This window comes from Callithrix jacchus, chromosome 22 (assembly GCF_049354715.1).
Source record: "Callithrix jacchus isolate 240 chromosome 22, calJac240_pri, whole genome shotgun sequence".
NCBI classification, from domain to species: Eukaryota; Metazoa; Chordata; class Mammalia; order Primates; family Cebidae; genus Callithrix; species Callithrix jacchus.
The window spans coordinates 32,611,446-32,638,498 of NC_133523.1; the positions used below are offsets into that span (position 1 = coordinate 32,611,446).

Here is a 27,053-nt window from a genome sequence, read left to right on the forward strand (position 1 = left end):
GGTGGTGTCGTGGTTTTTGAGTTAAGCCTGGTGAGTCGAGGTGACCTGCGCCGGGCTGCGGGAGTAACTCGCGGCGAAGTGGCCCCGTGCAGCCGGGCGAGGTCGGTCCACGTGGAGCCGGGAGCCTCAGGCCTCTGTACACGGAGCTGCGGACGATGGTTGTCGGTGCTATTTGTTACGGCGTCATTGTGGGGTGTGTGTGTGTGTGTGTGAGTGTGAGTGTGTGTGTGTGTGAGTGCGCGCCCGCGCGCACCGTGGCTTCTGTTTGATCTGGCTTATAGGACGGTGAGTAGGGGCGGGGTCTACCGTGTGACAGCACCGTTGTGACCAACTATAAATGTGAACGGGGTGGGGGTTTTTGTTTTTGTTTCTCCATGAGCCTGTAGGAATTTGTTTTGGGTACAGCGTCATTTTTCCGACACTGCGTTGTCTATGATGTAATCTCTTCTCTGTCTTAGACACACACACACACGCATATATATATAGATAGATATAGATTAGATAGATTACACAGCTAGACAGATAGATACATTAGATAGATAAATGAAGTTGAAGTTTCCTGGGAAGAGATGACTGGGGGAGGTATAGATGTAGTATTCATTCCCGTAATAACTCCCCTTGCATGCATTTGCAGGTCATTTATACCTTAAAGAACTACAGTTATTTCCTGAGCTGTGTCCCCTAGAAACTTATGTGAACTTAAGAGTACAGCTGTAGGCATTGGTCGTACCTTTTTCTCTTAAACCGGGAGGAGTCGACAGTATTCTAGTTTCCCTCTTCGATCTGGGTGTGTTTGTTGTATGTGGATCTTTTCTGGTGGTGAACAATGTGTTCTTATTTGAACTAGTCCAGGATGTCATAACCCCTTTCTCCCTCTTGGTTATGTAGTTCTGCAAGTGAAGGCTCCCTGAAGTGGAAGACAGCATTGGTACTTATTTATAATGGCCAACTCAAGGTGAGTTTTTTTGTTATGTCAGATACATTTTCTTTCCTGCCTTTCTTCCAGCCTCCCTCCCTCCCCCCACCTTGTCTTTCACAGAACATAGACTGCTTTCCTTCTCCAAAATTGTCCTGTCTAATTGTGACCTGTTGATGTACTTGGTCCCTTAGCTGCCTCTTCCCAATTAACAAGACTGTAGAGATGGGTCCCCTTGTCCTCCAGTGCCTTTCCAATGCCCATTTCCTTTTCACTGAATATTCACATACCCATTAGATAAATCATTCAATTCCCCCAAGTGCTCTTTTTTTCCCAAAGGATTCTTCCAGTATAGAAATACAACTCCTAGAGAAGTTAAATTTTTTTTTTTTTTTTTGAGACGGACTTTCGCTGTTGTTACCCAGACTACAGTGCAATGGCACGATCTCAGCTCACTGTAACCTCCGCCTCCTGAGTTCAAGCAATTCTCCTGCCTCAGCCTCCTGAGTAGCTGGGACTACAGGTGCGCACCACCATGCCCAGCTAATTTTTGTATTTTTAGTAGAGACGGTGTTTCATCTTGTTGACCAGGATGGTCTCGATATCCTGACCTCGTGATCCACCCTCCTCAGCCTCCCAAAGTGCTGGGATTATAGGTGTGAGCCACTGCGCCCGGCCAGAAGTTAAATATTTTTTTAAGAATGTAATTTGTTGAGGAGGAGATGAGTGATTACATAGAATAGCATACTAGGTACCTTTGATCTTATTTACAGACTTAATTTGCAAAGAAAGCGAGATATGAGATGGTAGATATCAATCAGTAAGTGACAAAGTTGGCTTTGGAGACATTTGGAGACTTGTAAATTAACTCTCTGGGTAAGGAGAGCCCCAGTGTGAAGAGTTTGCAGATTTCTATGGTATAAACACAACTACCATGGTCTTTTTCAAGCTTCCAAGCATGAGGTCAATGAATACGAGAACTGGGGAGAGATGGTACAATTAGCTGGTGTGAGCTGGCTTAAGTCAGCTGCAGCACAGCTCTGCTGAGCCTGACTTTAACTGGGCATGTACTTTTTGCCAATAACTTGACATGCATGAACTTATTTAATACACACAGCAACTCTATAAGGCAGGAACTGTTATTATTGAGGCTTAAAAGGGGTTAGTTCCTTGTTGAAGTAGCAGAGCCAGAATTTGAATAGGAATTTTGTGCAGAGAAGGCTATGTCAACAAGGGCAGGGAATTTTTTCAGAATATTCATGAGATTTAAGTGGTGACAACCAAATCTTGTTTGATTGGCAGTGTGACTGATTCAGACAACATATTGGTGTAGATTGTGAGAGGCAGCCTGATACAGTGGTATTTGAGTCTAAAGCAGCACAGTCTAATGCAAATATAATATAAAGCCACTGAGGCAATATAAAAATTTCCATTAGACACATCTTAAAAAGGAAAAGAGGCTGGGTGCGGTGGCTCATGCCTATAATCCCAGCACTTTGGGAGGCCGAGGAGGGTGGATCATGAGGTCAAGAGATCGAGACCATCCTGGTCAACAAGGTGAAACCCCATCTCTACTAAAAATACAAAAATTAGCTGGGCATGGTGGTGCGCGCCTGTAGTCCCAGCTACTCGGGAGGCTGAGGCAGGAGAATTGCTTGAACCCAGGAGGCAGAGGCTGCGGTGAGCCGAGATCGTGCCATTGCAGTCTGGGTAACAACAGCGAAACCCCGTCTCAAAAAAAGAAAGGAAAAGAAACAGATAAAATTAATTTTGGTAATGTATTTTATTTAAACCAATATATTCAAAATATTATTTCAACATGTAATGATGTAAATGCACTGAAATACTTCACACTCATATCTTTCTACCATTTGCAAAATCTGTTATATGTTTTATTGTTATTGCATATCTCAATTTGGATGCTAAATTTTCAGTGTTAAAGGTGAATTATAGTCCTACCAAAACAATAAAGTTGCATTTAATGAAAAAACATTTATATTACTTTTGTATTTAAATTTAAATTAAATGTAATCCTGTGCTAATTTGCTTAGAAAAAAAATTTTTAATTCAGCTATTTGTTCACACTACATTTTCAAAGGGATTAGTAGTTACTCATTTTTCTGCTTTACAGTTTCTTGTTGTAGAATGTAGACAATATTTATATCAGTGGCTTTAGGATCTTTGTGAGGCCTGGATACCTTAATACGGACATAACCCTAGAGAATTTAATAAAGCCCTGGCATTTTAAGTCCTTATCTGCAAGGGAAGAAAAAAAGCTGGTTTGTGAAGATTCTTAGTATTCCCCAAACATTTTCTATAAATCAAGAGCAATGAAAAAATAAAGTTAATTTTTATGGGCACTTGAAATGAATTTTTAAAAGCCAGATTTGCAAATGTTCTATTAACTTAAGGCAGTTTGACTGTCTTAGGTTCAATGATTTGCTAGAAGGACTCACAGAACTCAGAAAAGCTGTTATGCTCATGCTTATTGTTCATTTCAATGAAAAGGTACACATTAAAATCAGCAAAGGGAAAAGTGCGTAAGGCAAGGAACGGGAGAAACCAGGTGCAAACTTCCACTGCATTGCACAGGCAGCACTTAATTTTCTCAGCAACAATGTGCAACTACAAATGTGAAATGCGGCCAACTGGGGAAGCTCTCCTAAGCCATGGTTTCCAGGGTTTTTTGTTTTGCTTTGTTTTCTTGTGTGTGTGTGTGTGGTTTTTTGTTTTTTGGTTTTTTTTTTTTTGAGATAGGGTCTTGCTCTCTCACCTAGGCTGAAATGCAGTGGTGTGGTCACAGCTAACCACAGCCTCTACTTCCCAGGCCCAAGTGATCCTCCCACCACAGTCTTCTGAGTAGCTGGGACTACAGGCACACACCATAACACCTGGCTAATTTTTGTATTATTTGTATAGATGGGGTTTTGCCATGTTGTCCAGGCTGGTCTTGAACCCCTGGGCTCAAGTGATCCACCTGCCTCGGCCTCCCAAAGTGTTGGGATTACAGGCATGAGCCAGTGCCCTGGCCTGTGTCCAGGGTTTTTACTGAGGATCAGTCATGTGGTCATGGAGGTTCTGTACACCAACCTTAGCTACTTAGTCAAGCCTATCCAGAAGTCAGATTGATACAGGTATTTACCATAAACCACATTGTTAACATAAACTACCTGGCATGGCTAAGACCTCAGATATACAGAGACTCTATTATCAGTCAGGATACTCTAAGTGCTCAGAGATTATCTCCCAGGAGCTGGTCAAGGACCATTTCTTCTTTGGAATATGTGAGGTTTGAGCACTCTGAGCCAATTTTTTTTCTTTTTCTTTTTTTTTTGCAATGGAGTCTTGCCCTGTGGTCCAGGCTAGAGTGCAGTGGTGTGATCTTGGCTCACTGCAACCTTCACCTCCCAGACTCAAGCAATTCTCATGTCTCAGCCTCCCAACTAGCTGGGACTATAGGTGTGCACCACCATACCCAGCTACTTTTTGCATATATATATATTTTTTTTAAGTAGAGATAGGGTTTTACCATGTTGGCCAGGCTAGTCTGAAACTCTTGGCCTCATGTAATCCACCTGCCTCAGCCTCCCTAAGTGCTGGGATGCAGGCATGAGCCACCACACCCAGCTAGTTTTTAAAAACATAATTTATTTCTCTTTGTTGATATCTCACTTTTTTATATGTTGTCTTCCTGATTTCCTTTTCAGTTCTTTATGTTTTCCTTTAGCTGTGTGAACATATTTAAGAAAATGTTTACAAAGTTTTTCCTAGTTATTTCAGTGCTTTTGTTTCTTCAGGGGTGTTTTGTTTGCTCCTTTGATTGGACTATGTTTTCCTGTTTCTTTTTGAGATAGGGTCTCACTCTTGCCCAGCTTTGCAGTCTTGTTTTTTTGAGATGGAGTCTCACTCTGTTCCCCAGGCTGCAGTGCAGTGGCTCAATCTCTGCTCTGCCACTGCAACCTTCAGCTCCCAGGTTCAAGCAATTCTGCCTCACCCTCCTGAGTAGCTGGGATTACAGGCATCCACCACCATTCCTGCCTAATTTTTATATTTTTAGTAGAGATGGGGTTTCACCATGTTGGCCAGGCCAGTCTCAAACTCCCGACCTCAGGTGATCCACCCACTTTGGCCTCCCAAAGTGCTGGGATTACAGGCGTGAGCCACCCTGCCAGGCCGGCTTTTTCCTTTCTTTGAGATAGGGTCTTGCTCTGTCTCCCGGGCTGGAATGCCGTAGCAATCATATTCCACTGTGAACTCAAATTTTTGGGCTCAAGCAATATTCCCCACTTAGCCTCCCAAGTAGCTAGGACTGCAGGTGTGTACCTCCATACCTAGCCAATTTTTAAGTAATTTTTTTGTAGAGATGGGGGTCTTACTATGTTGCCTGGGCTGGTCTCGAAGTCCTGTCCTCATGTGATCCTCCCACCTTGGCCTCCCAAAGTGCTGGGATTACAGATGTGAGTCACTGCACCCTGCCCAATCTAGACTTATTCTTAGCATTCACTTCAATACTGACCCCTTCTCTACTCATTACCCAGGTCCAAAACTGCGTCTATATTTTTAAGTATTTATTACAGCAACATCCCATTATCCTGATTCCAGTTTCTGTTTTTGTTTGCTGCTATAAGAGAATACCTAAATGAGTAATTTATATAAAGAATTGACATTTATTTTTCACAGGCCTGAAGGTTAGGAAGTCCAAAATCAAGGGACTGGCAGGTTTGGTTGAATGGTGAGAGCTGCTCTTTGCTTTCCAAGATGCTGCCTTGATGACACGTCATCTGTAGGGGAGGATTGCTTTATCCTCACATGGCAAAAGGCCGCATGATGCCTTTTTATAAGGGCCTTAATCCCACTCCTGAGGGGAGGAGCCCTCTGATCTGACCACCACCTAAAGGACCTGCCTCCTAATACTATCAGATTAGTAATACATGAGTTTGGGAAGGGATATATTTAAATCATAGCAAGAGCATATACCTGCATCTTGTTTTTTATGCATTCTGACTCTCTGCCTTTTGATTGTTTAATCTATTCACATTTAATGTTATTATTGATACAGTTGGATTTACAGCTGTCATTCCACCTTTTTTCAGTGTATGTCAAGTCCTTTTTTCTTCCTCTGTTCCTTTACTGCTTTCTTTTGCATCAAATGAGTATTTTCTAATGTGTATTTAATTTCTTTAATGATTTTTTTCACTATATTTTGGGTTATTTCTTTAGCAGTTGCTCTAGGTCTTAACACATCTGTATATATCTTATCAGAAACAGCTTCTGATTTATATTAGCTTAATTCAAGTGAGATATAGAAGTGTTACTCTTATATAACTATTTCATCTCTTACAGTAATATTGGTTGTCACATAACATCTACAGATGTTTCAAACTCAACCAATTGTTACAATTTTTATGTTACATAAATCTTTTTTTAACTACAAGAAGAAAGGAGAATCTTTATACATTTATAACTTTTATTTTAGCCATCTGATTTATCACTTTTGGTTCTTATTTGGTCCAGATGGATTTGAGTTACCATCTGGATTCATTTCCTTAGCCCAATACAACTTTGCTTTCCCCTGCCTTCTTTGTGTTATTATTAGCAAATATATTACATTTCTGTATGCTATGGGCCCAATAATACATAATATACATAGTTTCATAAAATTTGTGTATCAGTTAAGAGAAGAGATATGTATGTATACTGCCTTTTATAATTACATAATTGCCTTCTCTTTGTTTTGCATATGGATTTGTATTACTGCCTAAGATCACCTATTTTCAGCCTCAAGAGCTTCCTTGAGTACTTTTTAAGGTCAGTCAGCTAGCAATAAATCCTCTCAGTTTTTATCTGGAAATGTCTTTTCATTTTAAGTTTTGACATGTAGGTTTGCTGGATAAGGATAACCACCCACCTCTGTTTTACCGACACATACATAAGTGTATACACATACATACAAGCACACTTTATCTGTCCACCCATTGATGGACACTTAGTTTTCCATATCTTGGTTATTGTGAATAATGGGGTCATAAACAAGGGCTGCAAATATCTCTTCAAGTTACTGACTTCGGCCAGGCATGATGGCTCACACCTGTAATCCCAGCACTTTGGTAGGCGAGGTGGGTGGATCAAGAGGTCAGGAGTTCAAGAGCAGCCTGGTCAACATGTTGAAACCTCGTCTCTACTAAAAATAAAAAAGCCAGGCATGGGGGCACGCACCTGTAATCCCAGCTAGTTGGGAGCCTGAGACAGGAGAATTGCTCGAACCTTGGAGGTTAAGGTTGCGGGGAGCCAAGATTGCGCCACTGCACTCCAGCCTGGGCAACAAGAGCAAGACTTCATGGTGGGGGCAGGGGACAGGGGATGACTGACTTCACTTCTTTTGGCCATATACCCAGAGGTGAGATTGCTGCATTGTATGGTTGTCCTATTTTTAAGTTTTTGAGGAAGCTCCATACTCTTTTTCAGAAGGACTGTACCAATTTACATCCCCAAAAAGGGCTTTCCTTTTTTCCATATCCTTGTCAATATTTTTTTCTTTCTTGTCTTTTTGATAACAGCAGCCCTATCAGATATGAGGTAATATTTCATTGTGGTTTTGATTTGCATTTCCCTGATGTTTAGCGATATCGAGCACCTTTTTGTGTACCTGTTGACCATTTGTATGTCTTCTTTGGAAAAATGTCTATCCTGTTTTTGCTAATTTTTTAACTGGTTTTCTTTTTTTTTGCTACTGAGTTGAATGAATTTCTTATAAATTCAGATATTAACCCCTTGTCAGATATATAATTTGCACATATTTTCTCCACCTCTGTAGAATGTCATTTCACTTTTTAAATTGTTTCCTTTGTTTTAAAGAAGCTTCTTAATTTGGTCCCACTTTGTTTTTGCTGTTTCTGGTGCTTCTGGTGTCATATTTTAAAAAATCATCATGCAAGACCAATGTCAGGAGCTTCAACTATGTTCTCCTCTAGGAATTTTATAGTTTCAGGCCTTATATTTAAGTCTTTACTCCGTTTCAAGTTGTTTTTTCTAAGTGGTGTGAGGTAGGGGGGTCACTTCAATTTTTTTGCATGTTGATGGATTTAGGATTCTGGGTTGAAGGTTTCTGTGTGAATACTTTGTATATATCATCCATATATATATAATGTTTTTCTGATGAGAATACAGCAGTTAATACTTTTGTATTAATTTCACTTTTAACCTGCAGTTTCCTTTTACTTCATTCAAAATTTTCTCCATTTCTTTCTTTGGATTTCAGTGCTTTTATCATGATGCACCTATATTTGGGTCTCCATGCATTTATTCTGCTTGGTGTTTGTTGAGCTTCCTGAATGTGCAGTTTAATGTTTTTCAATAAATTTTGGAATTTTAAATCCATTATGTCTTTGTAAATTTTAAATGCTTTTTTTCTGTCTCACCTCTTTTTTGGTACTCCTGTTTATATTAGTGTGCTTAGTGTGGTCTCACATTCCTCTGAGATGTTACTTTGTCTTGTTTTCTTTCTGTTCATCAGATTACACCATTGCTATTAATCTGTCTTCAACTTTGCTAATACTTCTGCCAGTTCATATCTACTATTGAGTCCTTCTAGTGAAAATTTCATTTGTTATTACATCTTGTAACTTCAGAATTTACATGTTTATTTTTAATAATTTGTATGTCTTTATTGATATTCTTTTGATGCAACATTATGATCGTACCTACATTTTAACTATGGTTTCCTTTGTCTACTTGAACATATATTATAATGGCTACTTTGAAGTCTTTGCCTGTTAAATCTGGTTGCTCTCACAGGCAGTTTTTGTTGTGGGCTTCTTTTCCAGTGTGTGAATCATACTTTCCTATTTCCTTGACTGTCTCTTATTTGTGGAAAGTGGACATTATAGACAATTGTTGGAATTCCAGTACTCTTGTCCACACCCTCTGTCTCAGAGCTTGTTATTGGTACTTGCTTATTTAATTCCTTAGTGACTGTGATATGGTTTGGCTCTGTGTCTCCACCCAAAACTCACCTTGAATTGTAATAATCCCCACATGTCAAGGGCAGGACCAAGTGGAGAAAACTGAATCATGGGGGCAATTTGCCCCATACTGTTCTTGTAATAATGAGTTCTCACAAGATCTAGTAGTTTTTTAAGGGGCTTCCCCCTTCACTCTCATTCTCTCTCCTAACACCCTGTGAAGAGGTGCCTTCTGCCATGATTGTAAGTTTCCTGAACCCCTGCAACCCAGCCATGCAGAACTGTGAGTCAATTAAACCTCTTCCCTTTATAAATTACTTAGTCTTGGGTATATCCTTATAGCAGCATGAGAATGGACTCTGGATTATTTTAGTGAAGTCTGTTCCCACCATGGTGTAAAATCTCTTGATGTTGCTCATTGGGGGTATAGCCTTGGCTATTTTTACAGACACCATTAGATGACAGAGTGGTTCTGACAGGGCTGTCTTTGAGCATCTCCCTCGCCACCCCTAGCTGTTAAGCACCACTGATTGCAACTTACAGCAGTATTGCTTACATAAGTGCCCTGGAGTATAGATGCTTCACAGGCTAATGTAATCAAACTGGGGCTTTCTTGAGGTCAGTGTTTCAGATATGTTGACAACAGAATGCCTGTTTCCAGGTGTCTCTTTCTCTGTTTCTGTCTGGCAGACTAGCAACCCTACAGTATAACATACATCTCTTATCTGTCAACGTCCTCCCAATTGCCCTTCACCAAACTTTTCAGTTTTTGACGTTGCCCTTTTGACATTTGCACATCCTCTTGCAAATCAATTCAGTTCCATTGAGAAGGAATACAGAACTCTCTGTTCTATTGCCCACTTCTCATGCTGGACAAAATCTCAGAGCCTCTGTTCTAGTGCTGGAGGCAGGGACAATGACATGTATCTCTCTGATTCCCCTGCTTTAGGAGCTGAGTGCTTGGTAGATGGCAGGTGGGGGCAGCAGCCAGGTCTCCCTGGTTTGCCTGTTTTGGCATGGAACTCCTGCCCCCGGAGCCAGGGCACAGCAATTGGAACCTCAGTATGCTCAGCAGTACCACATCCAAGTTAAAGCCTACATTTCATGTTTTGGGGCTAGACAGAGGAAAGGAGTCATCATTCTTCAGCTGTGCAGCAGATAGCTGGGACAGAGTGGAAAATGATGATATCCTACCCCACCTAGGAAGATAGCTATCCGACTGGGGGAAGGATTGAGAAGTGGTGAAGAAACTCCGTGCCTTTGGCTATCCTGTCTGTGGTAGAGTCTTTCTCACCAAGATGGAATGGACAATGGAAGGCTAAGGTTTGGTTTACGTAGTCTAGACTCTCAGAGTTCTAACATGCTTTTGGAGATTTTCTTAATGTTTCTTCGTTTGCTGCATATTTCTGGCACCATTTCCAGAGACTTTAAATGGTGATTCTTTTTTAAAAAATAATTTTTACAGTTTCATTGGAGATCATGTCCATGGAGCTCCTCATGTTGTCATGCCAGAAGTGAAGTTCCCTGACCAGTTCTTTACAGTTCTAACCATGGACCATGTAAGTTACTATTTCTCTTTTCTTTGTGGTATTTCCTTTTTCCTAATTTTTCCTACCAGACACCTCTATCACACAACCTGCACCACAACCCCATACTTTTTCACTTTCTAGTAAGGGCTGGAGTCTAACAGCACAGTGTCCCTCCCTATTCTCCAAATAATGTTCAACACTCCTATGTGTTCAGTCCTTTATCAAGGGCAGATATAGAAGTGGAATCCCTAGACTTTTCCTTGTCATATTCTTGGATAGGGAAAAGAGCAGTGGGAATTATTTGATGATAATTGGGCATACTCTGACCTCTACACAGACTTGAGTTTCCAGCGAGATTGGATTTTATGTTGAATGGTATCAGGTCATATAAAATGATGATGGTAGACCACAGAATTGAAGAAGACCTTTCTAACCTGAAAGTTGGAGTTTAATTAAGGCTATTATATTTTTAACAAGAAAACTACTCTGTAGCCACTAAAAACACTAAAACCTTTGTTGCTAGAAGTAATAATTCTTATTATATAATGTGAAATAATATGTCAAGTAGTAATGAACTTGGGTCTACAATAAGTCTTTAATTTTGTTCATACCTCATTTTCAAAGTTAGAAGTTAGATATTTTTCTCCTGTACAGGGGAATGGGGGTATAGAAACTTACCTTTATTGATAATTCATGAGGGAGGCACATAGCATGAAATGTACTTGTATACAGTACTTCTTTTTTTTTTTTTTTTTTTTGAGATGGAGTTTCGCTCTTGTTACCCAGGCTGGAGTGCAATGGCGCGATCTCGCTCACCGCAATCTCCGCCTCCTGGGTTCAGGCAATTCTCCTGCCTCAGCCTCCCAAGCAGCTGGGATTACAGGCACGCACCACCGTGCCCAGCTAATTTTTTGTAATTTTAGTAGAGACGGGGTTTCACCATGTTGACCAAGATGGTCTCGATCTGTTGACCTCGTGATCCACCCGCCTTGGCCTCCCAAAGTGCTGGGATTACAGGCTTGAGCCACCGCGCCCAGCCTACAGTACTTCTTTTAATTTGTAAACTGATTGTTAATTTGTAAACATGGTTGGCTAAATAAGAGATCCCATAAGTATGCAGAAAGATTTCTGTGAATCAAAGTGAGTCTTTAAAGATGTCCATAGTCTGGTTTGGAATCACTAATTTCCTTACTTCCCATGTCATAGGCTTCTGTTCCTGGTCTCCTTGTTTACTGTCCAATCCCCTTGCTGTAAGGCAATTCCTTTTCTCTTGTCTTTTTCTCAAAAATATTTCCTTATATTTTACCTGTGATGTACGGGTTTGTTTCAGGAATTGGTGACATTCAGGGATGTGCTTATCAACTTCTCTCAGGAGGAATGGGAATATTTAGATTCTGCTCAGAGGAACTTGTACTGGGATGTGATGATGGAGAACTACAGCAACTTACTCTCACTGGGTAAATTTATCTGCCTCAAGTAACTTAGAATATACTGTCTAGACTATCAGCTGATATTCAGCGAACTCAAGGCTATGTTTAAGAAACTAGGTGAACTTCTGATTTCAAAGGCATGCTTTCAGTGTTGTGCTGCAAATGACATCTCCATTAATCTTCCGCATTCTTCACAATATTCTTACCTTCTCAGGCCCTTCATATAATTTCTACCTTCTTTGATACCAAGGAGCTGGATTTGACTTACGGGACACATACAGCATATCACTGAGACATTACAGGTTGAGTATCCCTTATCCAAAATACTTGGGATGAGACTGTTTTGGATTTGGGATTTTTTGCAGATTTTGGAATATCTGCATATACATAATGAGACATCTTAGGGATTGGACCCAAGTTGAAACACAAAATTCATTTATGTGTCATATACCCTTTATACACATGGCCTGAAGATAATTTTATACAATGTTTTTAATAGTTTTATGCATGAAACAAAGTTTGTGTTAAGTAGTTATGTGTATCTAACTATTAGCATCATGTCATTGCTCAAAAACTTTTGGATTTTGTAGCACTTCAGATTTTAGATTAGGGATGTAAAACCTGTACATTGTGTTTGAGGTCAGAATTGCTATAAATACTTTATATTCTTACCCACTGTCTGGGAGAATTTTTAAGATACTGTGTGTCCTGATTTGTTAGGATTGCTAAAAGAATCTGAGCCAGGTGTGATGGCTCATGCCTGTAATACCAGCACCTTGGGAGGCTAAGGCGGGTGGATCACAAGGTCAGGAGAACGAGACCATCCTGGCCAACATGGTGAAACCTCGTCTCTACTAAAAAAATACAAAAATTAGCTGGGCGTGGTGGCATGAACCTGTAGTCTCAGCTACTCAGGAGGCTGAGGCAGAATTGCTTGAATCCGGGAGGTGGAGGTTGCAATGAGCCGAGATTGCGCCACTACACTCCAGCCTGGCACCTGGCGAGAGAGCAAGACTCTGTCTCAAAAAAAAAAAAAAGAGTTTGAGACCAGCCTGACCAACATGGTGAAACCCCATCTCTACTAAATACAAAAATTAGCCAGGCGTGGTGGCAGATGCTTATAAACCCAGTTACTAGGGAGGCTGAGGCAGGAGAATCACTTTAACCCGGGAGGCAGAGGTTGCAGTGAACCAAGATCACGCCATTGCACTCCAGCCTGGGTGACAGAGTGAGACTCTGTCTCAAAAAAAAAAAAAAAAAAAAATAGAATCTCTACAATTTATATATTGATAGACTGATAACAGTTCACATTCATTTCCTCCCACCTGCTTTATGGCTAAAGAACTTTGCATTTAATCTTAGTATTCCACCAAGGACCTTTTAATAGCTCAGAAAGTTACTTTCCTCTCAGCTGCCATAGTTCTTGCCTTCTACTTGGCCCTGTCCTAAGCACTTTAAATAACTAACTCGTGGCTAGGTACAATGGCTCATGGCTGTAATAGCAGCAATTTGGGAGGCCGAAGCGGGTGAACTGCCTGAGCTCAGGAGTTCATGACCAGCCTGGGCAACATGGTGAAACCCCGTTTCTACTAAAATACAAAAAATTAGCAAGTGTGGTGGTGTGCACCTGTAGTCCCAGCTACTTTGGAGGCTGAGGCAGAAGAATTGCTTGAACCTGGGAGGCAGAAATGCAGTGAGCCAATATGCCACTGCACTCCAGCCTACGCGACAGAGTGAGACTCCATCTCAAAAAAAAAAATTTGACTCGTTTAATTCTTACAATAGCTTAGTGATATAAGTGCTACTTGTATTATTGTCGTACAGAACAGGTTGCTTACAACAGAGAGTATGTAGGTACTTCTGCAAGGCTACACAGCCGCTTAGTTACAGAGGTAGGTTTTCTACCCAGGCAATCTGGCACCAAAGACAGTATTTTTAACTTTTATACTGCTTCTCCAGACAAAGAATTAGTATGAGTTTAAATAACATAAGACCTTTCTTTACCTGTCTAGTCTCTTTATACTTGATAATTACGTGGTTACTCTAAGGTGAATGTCTTTCCAATTCCCTCACATTTCCCTTCTCTTTATCATTATAATTTCATCAGTATAATTTCTCGATCAATATAATTTTTTTAATCAATATAATTTTGATTTTTTATTAAAACTTTTACCAATTCTCAAAACTATATTTTAAAAATTGGTTATAATTTTAAAAAATACATTGTTACATTTATTTGTTGTAAGAAGAGTGTTCCATTTCTAATCCCCACCTTGTTGAGGAGGGGAAGTTACTCTATAGAGTTTACAGGATGTGAAAGAAGACAGGGCCAGGTGAGTGATGGCCAGTGAGGGATAGAAAGTCGTTGCCAAAGCACAAAGCCCATCTGATCCAGGAGGAGATGAGTCCCTATGGCGCTGCTGGGAAAATCCCTTTGAAAGCCTGTGGTTAAAAAAAAAAAAAAAAAAAAAAAAAAAAAAAAAAAAAAGCCTGGCACTTGGAGAAGGAAATTAAGAGCGTCTCCAATGCCACCAATTTTTTTCTGATGCCTCTTGTATTTAGAATTACATATGTATATATTGACCAAAAAAAAATACTCATTCATATCCTCAATATTTACTCAGTGTCTACATTGTAGAGACAGATATCAGTACAAGGGTGAACAAGACCAATACAGACCCTGCTCTCATGGAATTGGCATACTAGTTATTGAGATGTGTAATAAACAAGTAAACAAGTTGATAATATATATAGTGAAATGTGTAAGAATAAAGGGATAGAGAACAATGGGGAAAGAGTTAATTCAGATAGCATGGTCAGAAATGAATCTCTCTGGTCTTAGTTGGGCATTTTATAGATATATGGTTCCTTTTCAATGATTCAACAAATGTTTTTTCAATTGGAAGTCCTCAGCGGAATTGATGTGTTTCAATTTGTCATTCTTGTTGTATTAGTTGCTATCATGTTCTGTGGTAGACTTGTATAATTCTAATGGGAAAAGCAACCAGGCTGGTTTGTTTTTTTAATTATTATTATGTCTTTTATATTACTGTATCTTAGTAGCCACCTCAAATGGTGCACTAGAAATTTTCTTACCTTCTATTAAGTCTCATTATGTTTCTATATTTTATTGGTTCAGGATACATTAGCTCACCAGAGTCTGACTTTTGATGCCAGTTGTATGAATATTGGATGCAATTTTGATATACTGATACCAGGTTTTCATATGGTGATTTCTGTGCACTTTGGCTTTAGCCTTTAACCTTTGAATTTATTCTCACTTTTTGTCAAAAGCTTTTCCAAGGCCCATTCTATAACCCCCCTATCCCAGACCTGGCATTGATTGGATATGAGTGCATTTTTCTGGTTTTGTTTAGCATGTTTCAGTACATAAACCTTTTTCCCCTCATTTCACTCTTGTATTGTCAAAATGGTGGCTTCCTTTAGCTCCCTCAAGCTGTTTCGTGTCCCTTTGATGTGACTCACTATTGCAAAACTTTTTTCTTTCAGACAGAACATTACAGGGTACATCTCATACTTCCCCTGCTCCAGATCATCATTCAGGCCTTTGTTCTAGGATTCCTAGTTTATTTCTGGTTTACTTCAACAACAAGAACAATAAGGCAAGGTTATGATTCTTCTGTTTCATGGAGTTTGAAAATTTTATCTCATTCCAGGAATTCAGTTTTTTCCAACTATTATTGCTTTTGGGGTTGGTTTTAAATATCTCTTTACCAAGAAATTAATTCATTAGTCTACATTTTAATCTTTATTAGCATAGGAGTCCTATAACATTTTTTATATGTTTTCATCACATTGTAATTGTTTGATAATTTCTCACTTTTTCTTTGGGTCATTGTTCTTTTATATACATTTGTTATTTTTACTCTTTTTAAAAAATAATCATTTAAATCTTTACTTTTTATGAGACAAATATATTAGCATTCCATAGATGTCAGTTAGAAATGTTTTCAACATCATGGTTCTCTACAGATTTTGTGATTTCAATTACATTTCCACATTGACTCAACAGTTATTTAGTAGAGAGCTTCTTTTTTTTTTGAGACAGAGTCTCACTCTGTTGCCCAGCCTAGAGTACAGTGCTGCGCTGCAATCTCAGCTCACTGCAACCTGTATCTCCTGGGTTTGAGTGATTCTCCTGCCTCAGCCTCCCAAGTACCTGGCATTACAGGTATGCACCACTATGCCCAGCTAATTTTTTTTTTTGTATTTTTAGTAGAGATGGGGTTTTGTCGTGTCGGCCAGGCTGTGCTGGAACTCCTGACCTGAAGTGATCCGCGTACCTCGGTTTCCCAAACTGCTGGGATTAGAGGGGTGAGCCACTGTACCTGGCCTAGTAGAGAGCTTCTTTATATCTAGCTGAAAGTACTTTTGACTTAGTGATACTGTCACTCAAATCTGGTTTTAATGTTTTAGGCAGATATTGATGCCTGCATTATTTAATCTTTCTTATATATAATTCAGTCATGGGAAATAACTCTTGCCTCTTACCATACAGTGTTTATCTGTCACTGAGTTTTCCCCAGGCATTCCCTTCTCATTGTCGTCCTCCAGATGATATCCATAAAATCTTTCATTACAAAGTGCCCTAAAATCTTATCTACCTAGACCACCTTCTTCATATGATTCTGTTAGCATATTCTCCTTTTCACTCATGAGCCCTTGCTCAGAACTGTGTAAGTCTAACAGTGGTTATAATTATATTCAGATATAATTCTAATATCTGAAATATTATAATATTTTTGGGAAGCACCAGCATTAGTTGACTTCGGGTATAAGAAAATGGAAAGGAATATCTGTAAAAGAGCATAAAAGAATAAATGGAAGTTTTAGGAGGACAGCAGAGTAAGGATACATACGCTATTGAAGAGAAGTAAATAACACATTTCATCTTGATTATATTTCTTCATCCCATATGTCAATCATGGCTCTGCATAGAAGGGAATAAGCAATAGTGGTGGAGACAATATATATAAGTGGAGAAGCAGTTGGAAAATACATACAAATGCTCACCATATTTATGTATCTTACTGTATTATGAATATATATGTAATCATCACTAATACAATGTGAGGGATAGGAGGCCCTGATAACTGGCATTATTCTTTTAGTTACGTAATTATTTTGATGCTGTTTTCCAGTGACTTATCTTTGTATATATACCTCTATTTTTATTTAGATTCATTTATACAGTGATTTACTTTTCCTCTAGTTAATTATCATATATTGTGTCCTTACAGCTTATTATACATTGGCACGAGAAAATTTATTTCATTTGTCCTTGTGGAATTTAAGGAATAAAGAAGTAAATGGTGTAAGAGAACAGTACTGAATATACAACTGAAAAAAATATATATGAGGGTAAGGCACTAGATACAGGGTTAGAAACAGAAATGAGTTACTTAGGGTCAACTAATATGCCCCTTCCGAGGGTAGTTATCTTGAGACTTAACAAAGAAAATAAGCTGGAATACAAAGACACTATTTGTAAGAAATGAAATATTCTGTGGGTAGCTCTAAATGATAGGAAATTTGTTTGATCTAGGGGGTGAAAAATGTTGAGGAGAATGGGTTCAAATGAGGTTTTCGGTGTTTTTATTTTTTCTGAAATGGACTGTTGCTCTGTAGCCCAGGCTAGAGTGCAGTGGTGTGATCTCAGCTCCCAGCAACCTCCACCTCCTGGGTTCAAGCAATTCTTGTGCCTCAGCCCCCTGAGTAGCTGGGATTACAGGTACATGCCATCATGCCTGGTTAATTGTTTGTATTTTAGTAGAGGCAGGGTTTCACCATGCTGCCCAAACTCCTAAGCTCAGGTAACTCACCCACTGTGGCTTCCCAAAGTGCTAGGATTACAGGTGTGAACAAACACGCCCAACCAAAGTGAGGTCTTACAAATTGCACATTGTTATTATCCTTGGTAAAGTTTATTTTGGGGGAAGAAAATCACAGTAGTGTTAGTATATGTGGATTATCAAATTTTGATCTGCATTAGCATTATCTCTATAAGATGCTAATGACTAGTTCTACATCTGCAGATTTTGATTCCATTTAACCAACAACTTTACCAGGTGATGTCCAACACACAAATTTCAGATCCACTGACTTAATCTGTTACCCTTATCACAAATCTCATAATCTCTATGTTCTGTTGTTATTCTCAAGCTCTGTTTGTCTTTCTCCAAATTTCAAAACAGTATTTTAACCAATTCATGTATATGGTGAATTATTCTTAGATTGTTTCTTCTTTCTATAACTGTTTTATTTTAGTAGTACATGAAAATTATTTTTTCCTTTCTTTCAGATTTGGAGTCCAAGTATGATACTAAGCTTTTATCTGTAGGAACAGACATTATTAAAAACACTGGTTCTCAGTGGGAGGTAATGGAAAGTAGTAAGTTATGTGGCCTTGAAAATTCCATTTTCAGAAATGACTGGCAAAGCAAAAACAAGGCTGAAGTACAGGGACCTAAAGTGGGATATTTTAGTCAAATGAAAACCAACTCTCAAAATGTGCCCAGTTACAAAACTCATGAATCTCTTACATTACCTCAGAGAACTCATGACAGTGAGAAGCCCTGTGAATATAAGGAATATGAGAAGGTCTTCAGTTGTGACTCAAAGTTTGATGAATATCAGAATATACATACTGGTGGAAAAAACTATGAATGTAATGAATGTTGGAAAGCCTTTGGGATAGATAACTCCAATATGCTACAACTGAATATTCATACTGGTGTGAAACCTTGTAAATACATGGAATATGGGAATACGTTTTGTTTTTATAAAGACCTTAATATACACCAGAAAATTCATAATGAGAAATTCTATAAATGTAAGGAATACAGAAGGACCTTTGGAAGAGTTGGAGAAGTTACTCCACTTCAAGGAATTCATGATGGTGATAAACACTTTGAATGCTCGTTCTGTGGGAAATCCTTTAGAGTGCATGCACAACTTACTCGACATCAGAAAATCCATACTGATGAGAAATCTTACAAATGTCTGGAATGTGGCAAGGACTTCAGATTTCATTCACAACTTACTGAACATCAGAGAATTCATACTGGTGAGAAGCCCTACAAATGTATGCACTGTGAGAAGGTTTTTAGAATTAGTTCACAGCTCATTGAACATCAGAGAATTCATACTGGTGAGAAACCTTATGCATGTAAGGAATGTGGGAAGGCTTTTGGAGTTTGTAGAGAACTTGCTCGTCATGAGAGAATTCACACTGGTAAGAAACCTTATGAATGCAAAGCATGTGGAAAGGTCTTTAGAAATAGTTCATCCCTGACTAGACATCAGAGGATTCATACTGGTGAAAAACCCTATAAATGTAATGAATGTGAGAAAGCATTTGGAGTAGGTAGTGAACTTACTCGACATCAGAGAATTCACAGTGGTCAAAAACCTTATGAATGTAAGGAGTGTGGAAAGTTCTTTAGACTTACGTCAGCCCTTATTCAACATCAAAGAATTCATAGTGGTGAGAAACCTTATGAATGTAAGGTATGTGGGAAGGCCTTTAGACATAGTTCAGCCCTTACAGAACATCAGAGAATTCATACTGGAGAGAAACCCTATGAATGCAAGGCATGTGGGAAGGCCTTTAGACATAGTTCATCCTTTACCAAACATCAGCGCATTCATACTGCTGATAAACCCTATGAATGTAAGGAATGTGGGAATTCCTTTAGTGTGGTTGGACATCTTACTTGCCATCCGAAAATTTATACTGGTGAGAAATCATTTGACTGAAATGAATGTATAAAGTTTCTTTTTTATTTCTGATTTTCACAGGAAAAAACTATGGATAGATTTAATAGGTAATCAAGGCAATTCAATATCTCCCTCTTTTAGAGTCTGTTTTAGTGGCCATTCTGTATGTAGAAGTAGAATTGCTTAGTCATAGCTGATATATACTTACAGCTTTGTTAGATATTGCCAAATATTTCTTTTATATTAAAAAGTTTTTTTCATGGGTTTCTCATCCAGGCATGTTTTTACAGTACCTTTTGGTGTTTATATTTTTGCTCTTTTGATTGCTTCCTTTTGTAATTGTAGTATTACTTCAATGTCTTTTTTAGATCGTAATTATTTGCTTGTGACATCTACTTATTTATTTTCCTCCAGAAAGTCGGAACTCCCAGTCAGATACGACATATTTTTACACTCTTATAGCTCTTCATTTTGTGTAATATGCTTGTTTTTTTTAAATGATAAAAATGTGATCTTTCCATTTTCATCAAATGGTTTCCCTCTCTTTAAATTTCTACTTTATTTTGATATAACATATTCCTCTTTAAAAAAAACCACACATACGGCCAGGCATGGTGGCTCAGGCCTGTAATCCCAGCACTTTGGGAGGCCAACGCAGGTGGATCACGAGGTCAAGATTGAGACTTTCCTGGCTAACATGGTGAAACCCTGTCTCTACTAAAAATAAAAATTAAAAAAAATAGCTAGGCATGGTGGCATGTGCCTGTAATCTCCACTACCTGGGAGACTGAGGCAGGAGAATCACTTGAACCCAGGAGGCGCAGATTGCAGTGAGCTGAGATCACACCACTGCACTGCAGCCTGGCAACAGAGCGAGACTCTGTCTCAGAAAAAAACAAACAAACAAAAAATATATATATAATTATATTATATATTTGAACTGGTTGTAGTCCACTATAACACACGCACACACAATATGTGTATGTATATAGTGTATGCATGTTGTATGCTATATATAGTGTATATGTGTGTGTTATATTGGAATATAACCAGTTCCTTTAAGGAGTCTTTTTACTTGCAGGCTGTACCAACCATGATCCAAATGAAGAGAACTTTTTTAAATATTTGATAAAATTACTCACCCAATAAGTCTCTTAAATTTTATCATTCTAGGGCCAGACGTGGTGGCTCACACCTGTAATCCCTAAAATTACTCACCCAATAAGTCTCTTAAATTTTATCATTCTAGGGCCAGATGTGGTGGCTCATGCCTGTAATCCCAGCACTTCAGGAGGCCGAGGTGGGTGGATCACTTGAGGTTGGGAGCTCAAGACCAGCGTGGCCAACATGGTGAAGCCCTGTCTCAAAAAAAAAATTAGAAAATATATCATTCTATTAAATTATCACTCTTAAATATGTCAAACACCTTTAAAAGGGGAGAAAAAATGACAACTGAACTTACATTAAGAGGATTTACAACTATATATTAACATGGCTTCAATTGTGTTTTAATCTATTATCATTATTTTTTCTTTTTATTTCCTCTCAGTTGCCTTACTAGGTTTGGACATTTCAACAATCAGCAGACCTTCTTTGGTTTAAATAATCTCATTTAACTACAAAATCATCTCTCTCTTAGGACAGCTGAATTGGTTATGCAGTCAATGAGATCATGAGCCACTGGTTATTAGATTTTTGTAAGAAAATTTAACTATCTTGTTCAGATGACTTTATGTCACGATCATTCATTACATTTTAATTTTTGAACTGGTGTCTTTCCCAGAATTTATGTACTCTATAAAGGTCTGAATGATTACCAGTACTAATATACATTTTCTCAACTGATACATTGAGCTATGTTTTACGTAAGTATTGCTTATTCAAGTAGTTTTAAAAGATACATAATTGGTTGTTGTTTCATGTCCTACACAGTAAGAACAAGAGTATGTTAACCCTTTTGTTAGGATATTTGGTATTTCATATCTTTCAAATAGAGTACTAGCTCTATTTCTTTTCTTTTTGAGACAGTTTTTTCTTTTTGAGACAGGCTGGAGTGCAATGACACAATCTTGGCTCATTGTAACCTTCACCTTCTGGGTTCACATGATTCTCCTGCCTAAGCCTCCCAAGTAGCTGGGTTTACAGGTGCCTGCCACCATGCCTGGCTAATTTTGTATTTTCAGTAGAGATGGGGTTTCTCCATGTTGGTCAGGTTCATCTAAAACTCCCAACCTCAGATGATCTGCCCACATCAGCCTCCCAAAGAGCTGGGATTACAGGAGTGAGCCACTATGCCTGGCCACTAGCTTTATTTCTAACCAAACTCTATTTATGTGACAACACAGCTAATTTCCTCTTGGATCCCATTCTACCTTTTTATCTTGAGTTACCATCAGTGCTAATGTTCCTCTCTTGGGTGTGGTTCTCCAGGAGAATTTGTCCTATATTTCTTTGTGTGTGTTTTTTTCTTTCCACCTTAAACAAATTAAAACTACTAAATATCTAAGCCTTGTATATAGACATTAAAATTAAAAGCAGTGGGAAAAACAAAATATCCTTGTATCTTGGCTTTTACTTTTTCAAGTTGTTAATAAATGATAAATTGATGAATAAAATGTATCTTTATTATGGTTTCCTTATTTGCAATTACAGCTATATTTTTTATCATATTAACATTTTTCATTTAACTTTGTTATGAAGTCATGGCATTTCACACTTACTCCAAACCATAATATAATTATTGTTGGTGGTATTAACTGTTTGGTTTTTATTACTGTTTCATACTCAAAAATATAAAACTTCACCATTCTTTCCATTTTTATTTGCCCCTATATTCTTTCTGACTTCTAGTGAGAAGTCAGAAAGATTGGATTTCTTTGATTATATGAGAAAGTACCATAGAGCTATTCAGCTGCAAACCTGCACCATTCTCCCAAAAAGGGAAGAATGATTCTGATGACACTTCAGAGATCATCAGGCCTGTCTCCTTGGTTTCAAAGTGTGGGGCCACTACTTTGTTTTCAAGAGGCAAGACAGCCCCTGGCCAGACCTTGAAAAGTAGGCCACCCAGAACCTTGGGGGCATGACCTTCCTAGCAGAGTTGTAGGGGAAGGACTCCCAGCAAAATCATAGAGGTGGTACCCCTACCCCAGTGAGTCCTTGAGATGGGACTGAGTCAACAAGGCTTATTCTATAGCTTTAAGATCTAATGAATTTAAGGCCAGGCGCGGTGGCTCACGCCTATAATCCCAGCACTTTGGGAGGCCGCGGCAGGTGGATCATGAGGTCAAGAGATCGAGACCATCCTGGCCAACATGGTGAAACGCCGTCTCTACTAAAAATACAAAAATTAGCTGGGCATGGTGGCGCATGCCTGTAGTCCCAGCTACTCAGGAGGCTGAGGCAGGAGAATTGCTTGAACCCAGAAGGTGGAGGTTGTGGTGAGCCGAGATCGCGCCATTGCACTACAGCCTGGGTAACAAGAGCAAAACTCCATCTCAAAAAAAAAAAAAAAAAAAAAATGTATACAAGAATTTATACTATATTGGTTTTCTGGGAAAACTACTATCAATAATATATGATTAGTGTTAAATAGAATGATTCCTAGTAAGCATTTCATCACTCAACAATAATGCATGGGAAGCTGACTCAGGTAGATCACCTGAGGTCAGAAGTTTGAGACCAGCCAGGCCAACATGATGAAATCCCACCTCTACTGAAAATACAAAAATTAGCTTGGCATGATAGTGTGTGCCTGTAATCCCAGTTACTCCGGAGGTCGAGGCAGGAGAATTGCTTGAACTCATGAGGCAGAGGTTGCCATGAGCTGGGATCGAGCCACTGCACTGCAGCCTTAGAGACGTAGTGAGACTCTGTCTCTAAAAGCAAAAAACAAAACAAGAAACAAAAAAATATTGTTTAAAAAAACACAATAATGCAAATAAAAAGCCATGTAAACTAACAAGTAAAAACTTCCTCTTTTAAGCAATCAAAAATGCTTTGTCTTACCTTGACACCATATTTGGAATAGTTCATTTTTGTTAGTGTTGCTGGTCATAATCTGTCAGTATCTCCAAAGGCTACTACAGGAATATACAGGGCACAGACAACATGAACCCATCTAAGGAGAGAAGATATGATTTTTCTATCAAATCTTTTCATAAAGTTCCCACACAAAATACAAACATATAAAACACATGCCATCTCAAAATACTACTGAGAGAATTCTGTGATCAAATGTTAAAATCTCCCAATCTCAGGCACATCATTAAAAAAGATGAAACACCTACAGAATAATACTTAGTTACAAAAAAGGGACTGGAATTACTTTTCCAGCAGCTTAGCCCAAACTGAAAGCTAACAACTATAATTGCCTTTTACTTAAAATTCACTCCCTGCACTTTGCACTTATCTCCTATTCTTAAATATTTGTATAAAACTATTCCAGTAAAACAAAACATCATTTTCATATGCAAGGAAAGGTAGTCACATTCATTATTTTAAGCCCTTTGAGAATTAAGGATCCCAATTTAATGACTGTGAAGTTACTCTGCTGTAATTAGGTAAAATTTGTCTTTCTTGTTACTCTTTTCCTAAAAGCTACTGGGGGACTCTTTTTTTTTCTTTTGAGACAGTCTTGCTCTGCCACCAGGTGCCAGGCTGGAGTACAGCAGCACAATCTCCTCTCACTCCAACTTCCTCCTCCTAGGTTCAAGCAATTTTCCTGCCTCAGCCTCCCAAGTAGCTGGGACTACAGGTGGGGGCCACCACGCCCAGCTAATTTTTGTATTTTTTAGTAGAGATGGGGTTTCACCATGTTGACCAGGATGGTCTTGATCTCCTGACCTCGTGATCCGCCTGCCTCAGCCTCCCAAAATGCTAGGATTACAGGCGTGAGCCACTGCGCCCGGCCAGGGACATATTTTACAACGATTTTTGTATGCAGCTTAACTTTCTTTCATATGTATGAGATGATTAATTTAAGCATTTGTTGTGGTGGGAGGGTATGGAGGCAATCTGTATAACCATTCCCTGTAAAAGTACGCAGGTAACATGCAATCAGTGCCCTGACATAAATGTTTACACAGTAACAGATAACTGTAAAAACACTGTAATTAGTAAAAAACAGGAGATACATTATTTTTAAATACATGTATGTAAAATATATTCTTTGTAAGAACATGGTCAAGCATAAAGATAAAATTAATCTTTTTTTTTTTTTGAGATAGAGTCTCACTCTGTCATCCAGGCTGGAGTGCAGTGCCACAATCTCAGCTCAGTGCAACCTCCTCCTCCCAGGTTCAAGTGATCTTCCTGCCTCAGCCTCCTGAGCAGCTAGGATTACAGGTGTGCACCACCATGCCTGGCTAATTTTGTATTTTTAGTAGAGCTGGGGTTTCGCCACATTGGACAGGCTGGTCTCAACTTCTGAACTCAGGTGATCTGCCCACCTCAGCCTCCCAAAGTGCTCAGATTACAGGCGTGAGCCACCACATCCAGCAAATTAATCATTTTGAAAGAGTGTCTACAGTGGAAGGAGAATGGAAGTAGGGTATGGTTTTGGAAACAGACCAACAGAGTCCTTTTAAAGATTAGTGATAAATGAGTCTCATTAACTCAAGTTCAGGTTCAGAGGGTGATTAAAAATATATACATAGGGGGCCAGGCACGGTGGCTCATGCCTGTAACCCCACCGCTTTGGGAGGCTGAGGTGGGTGGATCACCTGAGGTCAAAAGATCGAGACCATCCTGGTCAACATGGTGAAACCCCGTCTCTACTAAAAATACAAAAAATTAGCTGGGCATGGTGGCGCATGCCTGTAATACCAGCTACTCAGGAGGCTGAGGCAGGAGAATTGCCTGAACCCAGGAGGCGGATGTTGCGGTGAGCCGAGATCGCACCGTTGCACTCCAGCCTGGGTAACGAGCGAAACTATGTCTCAAAAAAAAAAAAAAATGTATATATATATATATACACACACACATAAACATTTATTGTCCAGACATACTTCCTATGGAATTATGCATTCAATGTCAATGTTAATACCTCTTTTCAGAATTTTTTGCCTCTAAATTTTTTCCTTGTTTACTCTAGCAAGCATGAAAAACAACATAAGTTAGGCCAGGTGCGGTCGCTCACGCCTATAATCCCAGCACTTTGGGAAGCTGAGGTGGGCAGATCATGAGGCCTGGAGATTGATACCATCCTGGCTAACACAGTGAAATCTCATCTCTACTAAAAATACAAAAAAATTAGCTGGGGGTAATTTGGCACATGCCTGCAAGTCCCAGCTATTCAAAAGGCTGAGGTAGGAGAACAGCTTGAACCCGGGAGGCAGAGGTTGCAGTGAGCCAAGATCGCACCACTGCACTCCAGTCTGGGCAACAGAGTGAGACTCTGTCCCCAAAAGAAAGGAAGCTAAATAGTAATGGTGATATACATTCTTGTCTTTCCTTATTTAATTGAAATGTTTCTACTTTCCCAATGAAGAACTCAATTGGCATTTAAGAATCAAAATCTGGCTGGGCGAAGTGACTCATGCCTGTAATCCCAGCACTTTGGGAGGCTGAGGCAGGCGTATCACTTGAGGTCAGGTGTTCGAGACCAGCCTGGCCAGTATCACAAAGTTCTGTCTCTACTAAATATACAAAATTAGCCGGGTGTGGTGGAGAGCACCTGTAATCTCAGCTACTTTGGAGGCTGAGGTAGGAGAATCGTTTGAACTTGGGAGGCAGAGGTTGCCGTGAGCCGAGATGGTGCCACTGCACTCTAGCCTTAGCAACAGACTGAAACTCCATATCAAAAAAAAAAAACAGAAGGATCAAAATCTTGTAATTTACTTTCTTCTGCACTTTACTATTGTCACCGAATTCCTATAGTTACTCCCATTAAGTCAGAGCAGGTAATAATCCCCACTGAAGAGAGACGGAATTTCAGTGTGGGACTAGTACAGAGGAGCAAAAAAGTTCGAGAAGGGAAGTTAGAGGCTCTCACCATAGACTTGGGGGCCAGTGCACTAGGAATAACACTGTTCAAGTCCAAAGATATTCAGATGGAGAGGCTATAGATTCCATGTCATTGGGGAAATGGATCCTCATCTTGATTGTTTTGCTTTTCAGACTCCAGAAAATACCCAGATGATTTAATTCTACTCAGACCACTAAGTCTTTATCTTCAGAAAATATTACCACTAATCTATTATTACCTATCACTATACCCTCCAATTTTTTTTTTTTTAAAGATGGGGTTTCACCATGAGGGCCAGGCTGGTCTTGAACTCTTTGACCTCAGGTGATCCACCCACCTTGGCCTCCCAAAGCGCTAGGATTAGGCGTGAGCCACTGCGCCCAGTATACCCTCCAATTTTTATGTATGCGTCTTTACATGAAAGGATAATTCATTTGATAATCATTAGAAGGACTCAAACTGAAGATTGCCTAAGTTATTTTATCCACCTTCTTTAGGAAATAAACTATA

The 27,053-nt window shown here is 39.2% G+C and overlaps 1 protein-coding gene and 2 long non-coding RNA genes across 17 annotated transcripts in view; 1 reads left to right on the forward strand and 2 right to left on the reverse strand.

Moving 5' to 3' along the window:
* On the forward strand, positions 1 to 22,191 carry ZNF529 (zinc finger protein 529). Of its 15 annotated transcripts, none has more exons than XM_078359140.1 (7): positions 1 to 30; positions 889 to 955; positions 5,597 to 5,648; positions 6,680 to 6,724; positions 10,343 to 10,436; positions 11,737 to 11,863; positions 18,159 to 20,107. In XM_078359140.1, the coding sequence occupies exons 5-7, from the start codon at positions 10,383 to 10,385 to the stop codon at positions 19,613 to 19,615; spliced, it is 1,638 nt and encodes a 545-aa protein (XP_078215266.1). In that variant the 5' UTR covers positions 1 to 30; positions 889 to 955; positions 5,597 to 5,648; positions 6,680 to 6,724; positions 10,343 to 10,382; the 3' UTR covers positions 19,616 to 20,107. The 15 variants fall into 15 exon arrangements, with proteins under 15 accessions (XP_078215266.1, XP_008986069.2, XP_017823630.2 ...); XM_078359139.1 differs by having other exon boundaries at positions 10 to 161; XM_035284917.3 differs by having other exon boundaries at positions 10 to 158.
* Positions 14,050 to 20,815, reverse strand: LOC144580737 (uncharacterized). Its single transcript, XR_013530794.1, has 3 exons — positions 20,719 to 20,815; positions 16,717 to 16,787; positions 14,050 to 14,278 (listed from the first exon to the last, which is right to left on the reverse strand). It is a non-coding gene; the product is annotated as an uncharacterized LOC144580737 (long non-coding RNA).
* Positions 22,183 to 27,053, reverse strand: part of LOC103789918 (uncharacterized) — an 8,636-nt gene continuing 3,765 nt past the window's right edge. The window contains exons 2-3 of the long non-coding RNA XR_616129.5: positions 23,585 to 23,696; positions 22,183 to 23,454 (exon numbers count right to left, since the gene is read on the reverse strand). This is a non-coding gene — a long non-coding RNA (uncharacterized LOC103789918). The remainder of the gene's footprint in view (positions 23,455 to 23,584; positions 23,697 to 27,053) is intronic.